Source organism: Gorilla gorilla, chromosome 13 (genome assembly GCF_029281585.2).
Source record: "Gorilla gorilla gorilla isolate KB3781 chromosome 13, NHGRI_mGorGor1-v2.1_pri, whole genome shotgun sequence".
Lineage (NCBI taxonomy): Eukaryota > Metazoa > Chordata > Mammalia > Primates > Hominidae > Gorilla > Gorilla gorilla.
The window spans coordinates 79,538,029-79,551,042 of record NC_073237.2 but is presented as its reverse complement, the minus strand read 5'-3'; the positions used below and the strand labels follow the sequence as shown (position 1 = coordinate 79,551,042).

The following is a 13,014-nucleotide window of genomic DNA, read 5'->3' as shown; positions in this document are numbered from 1 at the left end:
CCAGTTGAACAAACCCTAGGGGAAACAGCTAATGTGTTGATGTCGGTTGGGTTCTGAATGTTTCCACCTAGTAAGGAAAGTGGTTTGAGGGAAGGAGGCCTCCAGGGCCTGAGGCACCATATGGCCACAGATGGGCCCAACACCCAAGTGAAAATGGCTCAGGTGTTCTGTTCCCCTGGGTCAGTTGAGAGGCAGCTGGAGGGACTCAGATGATCCAGCTGTTGGTAGCATGAACATTAATGACATGTTTATGAGAGAGAAGGCAGGGCTGGGGGAAAGAGAGAGAGAGAGAGAGAGAGAGAGAGAGAGAGAGAGATGGCTATGTCAATCTTCCAATGGATCTGGAATAACACAGGAGCTTCTGATGGGCCATTAGCTGGTCATCGGTTATGATCATCTGCCTACCACAACACTGAGCTTGTCACTGATTGAGAAACCTGTCATTCTCCTGGGGACTCCCCTGTGGCCCACCGCCCTCCCTGTGGGATGTTCTGTGCTGTGAAATAGTTCCTTTGATCCTCTTCTCAGTTGTGTTTGGTCTCTCTGAGAATTCCGAAATGGGTGTATGTGTTGTTCTTCACCCCCTTCCCTGGGAACAGCTTCATCCTGGATAGCAGATTTTGGCAGAGGTGTTAAAACCCTTGGGTATTTTCCCATTTAAAGCACTACGGTTGATACTGTGATGGGAAACAGCCCTTTCACTGACACTGAGGTAGAGAATGTGTTTCTGAAAGCTGCCTCTCTTACCTTGGAGTGAAAGGACTGTAAATCCCATAGTTCCCTTCCTCCATGGTGAAGGCTGCACATCTTCAGTTATAAGAGACAAGGGAATCGATACTAATCCAAGCAACAGACCAGCATATGAGGATTTCAGAATGCATTTAGGCATTAGTGAATTACCATCAATTCTCCAAGGACACGCTTAATATGGATCTATAATGGAAAGCTCGCCATCCTGTTTTCTGTTTGAAATAAAGCCACCGAGCCTCCATCCAGACGATCAGGGCCCTATTTTATCCCTCATTGCTATTATTACTGACCACACTCACACAGACGCTGCGGAGAAAGTAGAGTGGGAAATGGACTGGCAGACCTCAAAAAGACCTTTTGGCTCTCAAATGCAGTGCTGTCTGTGGTCATTTATAGCAAATTCAGTAAAAGTGGTTCATAAAGGTCTGATTCTCGGGTGAGTACTTCGGCAGCACTGCAGGTCATTCACAAATACAGATATAGATGGGCATTTCAGAACTGCTTATTCTTACAGAGTAATAGGGAAGATGGAGTAAGTGATTAGCAATCAGGAGGCACTGTCGCCCCTCATCGTCTTGTTTGCTAATGCTCTTTCAAGGAGTATGTTTTAAGCTTCAGTATATTCTGAGTTTATAAAAAACGGTCAATCAAGTTGGATGTGGTGGTGCACACCTGTAATTCCAGCTACTTGGGAGGCTGAGGCAGGAGGATTTCTTGAGGCCAGGAGTTTGAGACTAGCCTGGGCAACATAGACAAGACCTTGTCTCCACAAGGAATACAAAACCAGTCAATCACCTGGAGTTTTGCTGCCTGTACATACTGAATCCAATGAGCATATTTAAGACATGCAATGCATTTTCTTTCATAATACAAATTGCAAAACAAACACAGAATCCTTGGGATCTAGTTATATTCTTTCTTGGTAAAAATATCTTTCCTGTTCCTTTTACAAAACAGCACCACAGAGGAATTCAACTTATCTCCTCTGCCTGGTATGTTTAACCCCTGTAGAAATCTTGACTCCTGCTGGATATTCAGAACTCAGTCCCGAAGTCACTTCCTCTGATAAGTCTACCTGGACCACTCGAGCTAAAGCAGCTCCCTCCTGCACGTCATTCTTTCTCAGAGCCCTGTTGTGTTTTCTTGCAAACACTTAGATCTTGAGTTGTTTTTGGGCTTATTGTGCATTTCCTCCTATATAGAATCTAATTCCATGGGAGTAGGATCTGGGTGCTTTTTCACAGCACTCTTCCTGTGTCTGGCACACAGCAGGTTCTCCACTAAATATGTTAAATGAATCGGGGCACTTGCCTGAAATGAATCGGGGCACTTGCCTAAACTCCAGGTGATTGACAGGTTTTGTATTTTTCTGTAGGCAGGATCTCACTATGTTACCCAGGGTGGTCTCAAACTCTGACCTCAAGCAATCCTCCTACCTCAGCCTCCCAAGTAACTGGGATTACAGGTGTGCACCACCACACCTGGCTTGATTGACTGTTTTTAATAAACTCAGAATATACCGAAGCTTCAAACATGCCCTGATTAACCATGGTTAATTGAATTAGTCACAACCATTTAACGTTTAGTTAAATTTAACATTTCGTTAAATGACTGTGCCTGATTCATTTAACATTTAGTTAAATGATTGTGCCTGATTCATTTAACTATGGGAAAGATTGGTTGGCCGCCTGCTGGGATGGTATCACTACCTCATTCATTTATTTGTTCATGTGTTCTCCAAATACTTCCTGAGCAGTTGCTAGGAGGCCACATGGCAATACAAAGTTCCTGTGGGAAGATGGATAAGGAAACAGGCCATTGTGACCCTGCATTGATGGCTAGATGGAGGAACACACAGGCCCGGTCCCTGCTATGAGTGTCCCAGGAGGGCTCCTGACTTAGCAAGCGTGGGTCAGGGAAAGCTCCTGAAGGAGTTGGCCCTGGAGCTAAAGTTCCTGCATCTCAAATTCTTTTGGAATGAGTCCTTTCCAAACCAGGGGAAAGCCTGTTGCTTTTTAGACTTACTGTTTCTGACCTTACTCACCCATTCACTTCAAACTCATTGGATTTTTCTCTTAGAATTGAATCCTTTTAGAAAAGTGCTAGAGCTGGTTTCAAACCGCAGGGCCTCCAGTTGTATGTCATTTGTCACGACTTCAACTTCCAAGTCATGACCAGGAGGGAGAACCATGGCTGCTTTCCCAACTCCTCTTGGTATGAATAGCTAGAAATCTTTATTCATTTTAAAAAACCTGCCTTCTGCTTAAGAAGAGGTCAGAGTTAAAGACAAGCTTTAGGGAATCAGAGAGCAGGGCCTGTGATGGGGACAGTGTTAATCTTGTCAGCAATCCGGTGCAGTCTTCACAACATTTCTTCTCTAACTTTTCTAACATTTGCAGTGTTTAGCATTGCAAGTCTATAGTATCTCACAAGACTTCCTGGAAAGAAAATGCACCCTGACAAACGACGCCCTCCCTCACCAACCACTCTGCAAGCTGACATTTGCATTGAAGATGACCCAGTTTCATATTGGTGGTCCATTGTCCCATCACCTATGGAAATTACCTATGGAAAATGGAAGCACTGGGATCGTCCATCTCCTAAATATTAATGCCTGTAGCTAGCTCACAGGGGCACAAGCATGTATGTGTGTACAGGTGGACACGTTACGTGTATTTCTTTTGAACATAGGTTGAGTTAATCATCAGTTTATGGCCCACCTCTCATCATTGGTCCCTTTAGGCCCATGGATTGATTGATTGATTGATTTCCCTTTTTCCATTATTCTCCATTTCCACTCCTAAGGGCAACGCTGGGTTCATATACATATCTTTGTCTTTGTATCCATCCTTATAAAATGATTAATATTGTTTTTTGTGTCTATACTTCTAAATTTCATAAATTAAATGATGCTATAGAACTCATTGTATTCCTTCCTTCTTACGCTCACAACACTGCTTTTGGGATCTGTCCATATTGCATACGTACATCTTATTTTGTTGATTTTAACTGTGACAGAGTGTCCCAAAGGGTGCGTCTTCCATGTTTTACTTATCTATCTGTCCCACTAACAATAAACACCCAAGTTGCCTCCAACTTCTGACTATTATGATTAATGCTGTCATAAAAAAAACCTTGAACATATCCTTTTTTTGCACCTAGAGTTTTTCTAGGAAAAATGCCCAGAAATGGGATTGCTAGGTCATAATATTTGACTAAATACTCCCACCTTGCTCTCTGGAGGAGCAACATGCATCTAGCACCCTTCAGCAGTGCACAAGTATTTTTGTTTTCTTGTGTCTCTGCCAACTTCCTGGTTTTATTGCCAATGTTATAGGTATAAAGTAACATCTTGTTTTGGTTTGCATATCTCTAATTATTCATGAGTTTGAGCATCTCTCCCTACACTGGCCCTTAGGGTTTCCCCTTCTTTGAATTGTCTGTTCATTATCCTTTGACCATTTCTCTATTGGTCTTCCTGTCCATTAAAAAATGATATGTAGGGATTTCTTCTTTATTCTAGATATTAGTCCTTGTCAGCTTTAGATTGTGAAAATATGTTCTTTCAAGTTGTCATCTCTCTATTACTTTGACTCTGATGTCCTTTATTAAACAGAAATAAATTTTAATTTTGGTATGATCAAATTAATCAATTTCCCCTTCGTGACTGAAAGTATTTTAGGTCTTATTTTAGAAGTCTTCCCTCACTGTGGTATATGTCCTAGGTTGTTTTAAGAACTCTGTAATTTGAATTTTGTCCAGAAGCTTTAAAGAGCTTTGATTTCCTCCTGGTTATATACTTTTCCAGTCATTGGATAATGTGACAATGAAGGGACAGTGGATACAAATTACAGAGTTGGATGTAATTTTTCAGATGCACTCAAGGCATACTAATTTTTTTTCTACTTCAAAGTCATGTTGGTCATCAGGTTCTTCTGATACAATTTTCCCACTATCTTTAGTCTACTCTCCTGGGCCATATCTTTTGTTTCTTCCAGAGACACTTGCTTCTTCTGGCTCATTTTCCTTAGCATGCTTGTGGAACCAATAGAAAGTATTCTTGATGTCAGACATCACCTTTGCCCCTCCATGCTGTGGTTCACACACCCATCTCTGCTTGGCCTTCTGGGTGCTCAGAGATGTGTAGGCATTTCTCTTTTTACCCTTGAAGATCCTCTGGAGGTGCCCTTTGTTAGTGTCAGCTGAAGAATCATGAAGTACATAAATTGGAAAGAAGAGCTTTATTTCTCACAAAGGGTTGCAGCTTGCAGGGTGGCCATTCTGACAGGTGGGGAAATGTAGACTCTGGCCAGAAGCTGGAAACAAGCACTTCAAGGGTGGGAAGAATAAGACAAAGATTTATGCTGAATGGGGTGGCCAAGTATACGTATTCAACAGGTTATTGTAGGAGCTATGAATATTCACAAAAGGAAGGCACAGGCATGCACAGTAGGCTAGCACATAAGCAACATGCATCCCGTGTTCACTTTTGGGTGGAGACTTAACATTTAAAGTATTATCATTAGGGCCTATACAACAAAAGGTGAAGCAGAAGACACAAAGGCCCTCTGTGCACAGCCTCCACAGACTGGCCAGAACCACTTTGTAGTCAGTGGTCTCTTACCAGGAAGGAATGCTGATCAGTTACTGTGTCAAAACCACAAAAGGGAGGGGCAGCATCGGCAATTGGTTGATATCAGTGGTGCAGTCTTTCAGAAGGGCTAGTTTCTGTTTAACCCTTGGTGTAGGAAACCTAATAGCAATTAATGAGGGAGGGGGTATAATGAGGTCTGACCTCATCATGTCTGGGAACTCAGTTTTTAAGGGTTCTCTGGGGCCTCTTGGCCAAGTGGGGGCAATGTTCAGTCTGTTGGGGGCTTTGGATTTTATTTCTATTTCTCATTAGAATCCAGCAACAACTTTAATCTAGTATGCTCTTCTGTTTTAGATGTATACTCCTTAATTTCAAGAGCAATCAATTTGTTTTTAAGTGCAATCCCGCTGGGTTCCTTCTAGTGATTTTTCAATGAATAAGCCACACCTGCATAAGCCTCAGAGCAGGCAGCTCCAGTCAGGGAATTCCTGACCCAGAGAATATTAGCTGTGAATGGAACCCTGAGGAATGTCCACTGGTTTCCATCTAAAGGTGGTACCACCTCCTATCCTGGGGAGCATTTGGAAATACTGGGGCGGGGGCATTAAATTTTTAAAAAATGTGAAACATTTTAAATCAATAAACATTATATATATTTATGGTATACAACCTGATGTTTTGAAATATGTATGCATTGTGGAATGGCTAAACCGAGCTTTACATATACATTACCTCATATACTTATCATTTGTTTTGGTGGTGAGAACAATTAAAAGCTACCCTCTCAGGGATTTTTAAGTATACAATACGTTGTTTCTAATTATAGTCGCCATGTTGTACAATGCTCTCTTGAATGTATTCCTTCTATCTAATTGAAATCCTGTATTCTTTGACTAACTTCTGGGAGAGAGCAGTTTTGATGGTCACAGTGCCTGGGTATGCTGCTAGCATCTAGTACCTGAAGGGTAGAGCTACTAAATGTCCTACAATTTCTTAGAAAATCTGAAATAATAAAATTGTTCAGCCCTCAAAATGCCAATGGTGTCCCCACTGAAAAACAGTAATTTAAGTCCTTTATTATACTGATAAAGAAGGCGAGACCCAGAGAAGATTCTCAAGATCCCAAGCTCACACAGCTCGATCTGAACTGGAATATGAGCCTCTAGACACTCAGGCTTTCTCTGGGTACAGATACATATTTTTGGGTGAGTTTATTCCAGCCTCTTCTTTTGGATGGCAGGAGGCATTCCATATGCACCCTGCTCATGTTATTGTTTTTAATCTTTCTCTGTCTCTTTATTTTTTCACTCATTTTAGCTGAGCTTGGTGATTACGATCCTGATGAGCATCCTGAGAATTACATCAGTGAGTTTGAGATTTTCCCCAAGCAGTCACAGAAGCTGGAAAGAAAAATAGTGGAAATTCATAAAAATGAACTCAGGTAATTACTGAGTAGACATTTGTGAAAATGATAAAGGGGAGAAAATATTCTTACTGCAGGGAATGTGGAAATCACATCGTGAAGGAGGAATATTTGTAATGTATGGGTGGGCTGTTTTGCGTGGCAGCGCAATTTTTCTGGGCACTGTCAAGAACACCCTGCTGTCCTCTGTCAATAACAATCTCAACAGTGTGGAGCCCCATGAGTGTCTGTTTATGATCCATCAGTAGTTATTAGATCCATGTATTTTCTTACACATATGGATTTCTAAACACCCTGAGCTTCTGAAAGTGGAATCTAAGGTAAATAAGTAAACCTTTCTGACTTGAATTTTGTGTTGTCTCTTTCCCACCGGTGGCCATAGCTGGAAGCACTGACTCCAAGTAGAATAGAATCCATTAGGAAGATTCCCTTTGCTGAGCTACTTTCAAGATGACAGATTTAGTGTCTGATCCTCTTTTTCTCACCAGCGATGCTTCAATGATAGCTGCACAGTAGCAGTGGTAGAAGCAAAATTGCATACAGCATTCACCACGTTCCTAACACTGTTCTAAGCACTTTGCACATATTAACTCGTTTAATCTTCACAACAACCTAGGAGATAGGTTATTGTTATTCTCATATTACAGATGAGGGAACCGAGGCACGGAGAGGTTAAACAACCTACCCAAGGTCACGGAGCTAGTAAGTATCAGAGCTGGGATTTGAATTCTGGCAGTCTTGGTCTAGAGTCTGTGCCTTTATGCCCTGTGTGATGGTTACACTCTACATGGGCTGCTGGGAATCAAATGAAGTGTGTGTAGGGATCATTGCCGACTTGGAATTTAGGTAATTCAAGTAGTCTAGTCTGTAACTAGAATTTAGATACTGTGCAAACTACAGAAAAAAAAATCATTTTGGTAATAGCAAGCATGGGCAGTGTTATGACAAGTGTTGATGAAAAACTGCAAGAACTGAGATGCTTCCATGTTCTAGGCCTCTGGTAAGTATAAAGAAAATTGCATCACTGGATTATGCATTCTGGAACAGACAACTGTCCCGGTGTGAGGAAATTGTTCTAGCTCCCTCCTTTATGCAGGCGCGCCCCCTACTGGTGAGTCTGGGAAGAGTATATGTGAGGGCATTCAAGGTGGCAGCTTATTTCAGCTGGGAAAATATGACGCTTAGTCTTAGAGATAAAGATGATTAGACATCAAAACATTGTACTACTTTCAGAAAGCAACATGCCATCTATGTGGGTGATTTTAGAGTATTGTCTCCTAATGAAAAGCCTTGTTGAAGATACATGAAATTCTCACTACTCTTTTGCTATTTTGGAGACAAATGTATTAGAGGTAGAAATAAAGTTCGATATTTTTGTGGAGGGGTTTGTGGCAGAGCAGTGTTCCGGGGAGCACAGGGTGAGAATCCCTGGATGAAGGAGTTGCACCCACTTTTTGAATTGATAGGAGATGGGAATGGAAAGGTTTTCTATGCCCTGAATTTGCAGGGCCTCTAATGCTCAGAACATATGATAATAATATACACTTATTGAGCATTTACTTACTAGATGCCAAAACATTGTGCTAAGAGCTTTAAGTGAATTATCCTACTCAGTTCTCCCAAACTCTATTAGATGGGCGCTATTGTTCTTTCTAGTGTGGGATGAGGAAAGTACAAGCTGAAGTGGTTAAAGGACTAGTGCTGAGTAAATAGTGGAGTCAGGACTTGAACCTTGGGTTACCTGGCTCAAGGTATGCCCATGCTCTTCTCCCTTTGTTGAGCGTTTAAAGGGAATCAGGTAGTCGGGTAGGTGTTTCACGGTGGTCACCATGTCAGCGGTGCCTGAGGATGGAGAACCAGGGCAGGAGGGCCAGTTAGTAATTTCTGGTATTCAGACAAGAAACGCGAAGGACCTGAAAAAGAATAGGAGTAAAGGAAATTGAAAGAAGAGAGTCATGAGAGGCATTGCAGCCAGACTTGGTGATCCACAATTTCATGAGAAAATGAGTGAATCACAGAAGATTCCAAGTTGTTTTATTAACATTCAGAAAGCTGTAGCTTGGACCCTGGGCCAGCACCTGGGCTTGTGGAGATCACTGAAAGTGGTCATCACGCACTCAGGGAAGACGGGGGTCATCAGTCAGTCACACTTTATAAATCTTGGAAGTAAGTTCTGTGGTTCGATCAAAGCTGCCATTCTATGGCACATGTGGTCCTGCACATTTGAAACATCCATTAAGCCTTTGTGAAGAGGTCGGAGTTGTATTCCTGAAGGATGAACCTGTCAGGAATCATATCACCTTGCAAGGACAGCTTCAGGGGCTATTTCCCTGTGTATTTTTGCTCATTCTAAGTAGTTCTGTATTTCATTCAGCATCAGTGCAACAGAGAGATACTTTTGGTTTGGAGGGTAAGACAAGAAGAGCAGAAGAGGCTGACAGTGCAGAGGGAGAGGAGCTTTCTTGCATCTGATGGGAAACCTGCTACAGGGACTGAAGGTGCTCTGGGGGTGCCCCCACCCCTTCATACACAGGTCAAGAAAGTGTTATCTGTCTTGTGTAAGGAATTGGGCCTTGGTTGAATTACTCTGCAAACCTGACCAAGCCAGGAAGGAGTCATGGATGGAGAAGACCTGTGCTTGGCTGCACCAAACCATGGCCATCCTGCTCTCCAGAGTCACCACAACACCCGTGACCCTCCCACTTAGCTAGGGATGGTGTGTGGCCGTCGAACTGCTGTTCTGAAGACTTCCTGAGAGGATTCCAGCTGGCTTTTGTTGGGGTTTGAGGGACCCAATAAATAACCTCCTTCTTCCTTCCTGCTTTCTGAATCAGCTGAGAAATAAAACACAACAGGTGCTCAAATATTAGCAGAAATGATGATTTACAGGGAGATCAACATGTTTACCTCAGGAGGGGGTGGTTTCACAACCTTCTCCCAGCCTTTTTATTGATTAGGATTATTCTGCTCCTGTGATCTCTGAGAGAGCAAAAAAAGCTGCCATTCTTGACAGAAAATTAATGAGAGAGAAAAAAGAAATTTCCTCTCCGGGAGGCTACAGACTGCTTGAAGGTGGGACCAAGATGGCCTGATAGATAGGCATGAATAACAGAGTTCTTTGGGGGATGGTGGGGGGAGAGAGAGAGAGAGAGAGAGAGAGAGAAAGAGAGAGAGAGAGACTGACTCTTCCTTGGAGTTTTAAGAAGACCAAGATTTTAAGAAGAATTTTCATGAACTAAATTAGATTGATGACTGAAAGTAAAAGTTCATGCTTGGATCAATGTTTCTTCTTCTGAGTCCTTCACTGTACTGGAGGATAGGGAGAAGCCACAGTCTTGCAAATATAGTAGCATATTATAGTTATCGATCATCTCTATATCAGTCAAGATCAGTTAGATTTTGCTGAGGAAACAAACACCCAATGCTCAGTGGCTTAGAGCAAGAAAGTCTTCTTTACTCTGCTCTGTGCCCACCAGAGGCCAGCTGGGGGGCTCCGCCCACCATTGTCACTCAGGGAAGTCAGAAACTTGGATTTGCCAGATGTTAAGCCACAAGGAAAAGAGCCCTGGAAGGTCATGCTTCATTTCGGAAGTGATTCATATCACTTCTACTTACAACTCGCTGATCAGGACTCATCCCAAGATCTTACCCAGGATCAAGGAAATGCAATTCTATGGTCTTCAGAAGGTAATAGGAGCTGGAAACAGTGGGCACCCAGCCCTTAATGGCCCTCACAACTCATTGACTAATAGAGTTGTTTTTCTTTTTTTAATAGACTTTATTTTTTAAAAGAGATGTTTAGGTTTACAGCAAAATTGAAAGGAAGGCACAGAGATTTCCTCTATACCCCTTTCCCACACATGCATAGCCTCCCTCATTATCAATATCCTTCCTAGAGTGGTACATGTATTACAACCGATGAGCCTACATTGATACATTATAATCACTCATAGTTGATAGTTTACATTAGAGTTCACTCTTGGTGTACACTCTGTGGGTTTGATGAATGTATAGTATCATTCCATTGCAATACCAATACCATTATAGTATCATACAGAGTAGTTTCCCTGTCCTAAAAATCATCCCTCCTTCTCCCCTAACCCCTGGCAACCGCTGATCTTTTTACTGTCTCTATAGCTTTTGCCTTACCCAGAATGTCATAGTTGGAATCATACAATGTGTAGCCTTTTCAGATTGGCTTCTTTCACTCAGTAATATGCATATAAGTTTCCTCCATGTCTTTTTTTGGTTTGAGAGCTCATTTCCTTTTGGCATAAAATAATATTCCATTGTCTGTATGTATCATAATTTATCCATTTACCTGCTGAAAGACATCTTGGTTGCTTCCAAGTTTGAGCAATTATGAATAAGGCTGCTATAAATAACTGTGTGTAGGTTTTTGTGTAGACATAAGTTTTCAACTCATTTGGGTAAATACCAAACACCATGATTGCTCTATCATATGGTAAGAGTATGTTTAGTTTTATAAGAAACCACCACACTATTTTCCAAAGTGGCTGTAGCATTTTGCATTCCCACCAGCAGTGAATGAGAGTTCCTGTTGCTCCACATCCTTGCCAACATTTGGTGTTGTTAGTGTTCTGGATTCTGGTCATTCTAATAGATGTGTAGCTAATAGAGTTTCATTTTAGAAAGATTTTTATACAGGCATCTTTGGGCCTTTTAATATCATGTGAACTAGATGATATGGAGATGTGTCACTTACATAACCCACTGAGCCAAATGATTCTTCTAGGTAAGGGCTAGTTAAATATTTTTGGCTTTCTGGGTCATACGGTCTCTAGTGCAGTGACTCAGCTCTGTTTTGGTAAAGCAAAAGCAGATATAGACAATTCTTAAATGAGTGGGCCATGATTCAATAAAACTTTATTGACAACACAGGTGGCAGGCCACATTTGGCCTATGGGTCCTAGCTTGCTGACTCCTGTTCTAAACACATGGCAGACCAGGTATGGAATCAATTTCTGCTTCACTCTCCTGCCTCTGTAGATAATTTTAAGTTATCAGGAGCCATATTTGTTTGTAAAACTATGTGTGAAAAATAATCTCTTGTAATTTTCAGACTTTAAGCTTGGTGTGCAGAGATGAGGTCCTACCTGGGACTGATTTAGAAATAGGTTATTCCTCCCTCTAGAGCCCTCTGCTGACTGGAGGAAGCCATTGCTGCAACCCCTGAGGACTTGATGGTCCTCTGTTTTTTTTTTGTTTTTTTTGTTTTTTTTTTTTTGAGATGGAGTTTTGCGCACCGCAACCTCCACCTCCTGGGTTCAAGCAATTCTCCTGCCTCAGCCTCCAGAGTAGCTGGGACTACAGGCATGCGCCACCATGCCGGGTTAATTTTGTATTTTTGGTAAAGACGGGGTTTCTCCATGTTGGTCAGGCTGGTCTCAAACTCCCAACCTCAGGTGGTCCACCCGCCTCTGCCTCCCAAAGTGCTGGGATTATAGGTGTGAGCCACCATGCCTCACCAGTCCTCTGTTCTTTTTGTCCCTCTTGGTTTCTGTTTTCCACAGCTTTAATCAAAGCCACCTGGGGTAAGAGGAAATACCCATTCCGTTAGTCCTGAGGGTGCTCAGAGGGGGTTTAAGATCAAGAATAAGATTGCTTTTACCATAAAGAACCCTGATAGACTTTGCTGGAGGTATTTCCTAGAGTTTCTACTCAGCTAGTCTTTTCTTCCTCTCATCACCAGTTCATCAGGTTTGTCATTAGAGACAGAGACATTTGCATTAACTTCAGTCATAGGTCATCAGCTTTTAAATATTCAAAAGGCTCAATTGGCAGTAAAGCAGTTTTGATGAAGTATATTCCTTGCCCTTAAAGAGCAGGAAAATCATCCAACTAGCCACACTATAATGATCCAGGGCAGTGAGGTTTGTGCTAGAAGCAAGAATGACACAGTGCGTTTTTAAAACAGAGTAATTATCTCTATTTCTTAAAGGTTATATTCTCTGTAAATCATGCGCCATGGCTATAGTTTAAAAAAATGGAGTTATCATTTTAAAAACGTCTAGCTTTCTAGAAACAAATACCCTGACATGAAAAATATCCTCTACCTTTGCTTCTGATGAATAGATCACAAGGGCCCTCTTAAGAAATGTTTTTGTCAGTTTTGAGAAGTGTGTTTATTGTGTAAAAAGAAGAAATAAATGTCTGGTTATTTTACAACCTCAATCTTTCTTAAGATGCGTTTTCTCTTTGTCATCGATCTCTCTCCCTGTATCAT

General features: G+C 41.8%; 1 protein-coding gene across 4 annotated transcripts in view; it reads left to right on the top strand.

Moving 5' to 3' along the window:
• FRMD3 (FERM domain containing 3) overlaps positions 1-13,014 on the top strand; it is a 294,544-nt gene that overhangs the window by 195,262 nt on the left and 86,268 nt on the right. For 2 of the 4 annotated variants that reach the window (XM_004048176.5, XM_019034221.4), the window contains exon 6: positions 6,662-6,785. In XM_004048176.5, the coding sequence (XP_004048224.1) occupies positions 6,662-6,785 (124 nt within the window). Of the gene's footprint in view, positions 1-6,661; positions 6,786-10,298; positions 10,455-13,014 lie in introns of those variants that run through there. The other 2 variants (XM_055350846.2, XM_055350847.2) reach the window with 2 other exon arrangements.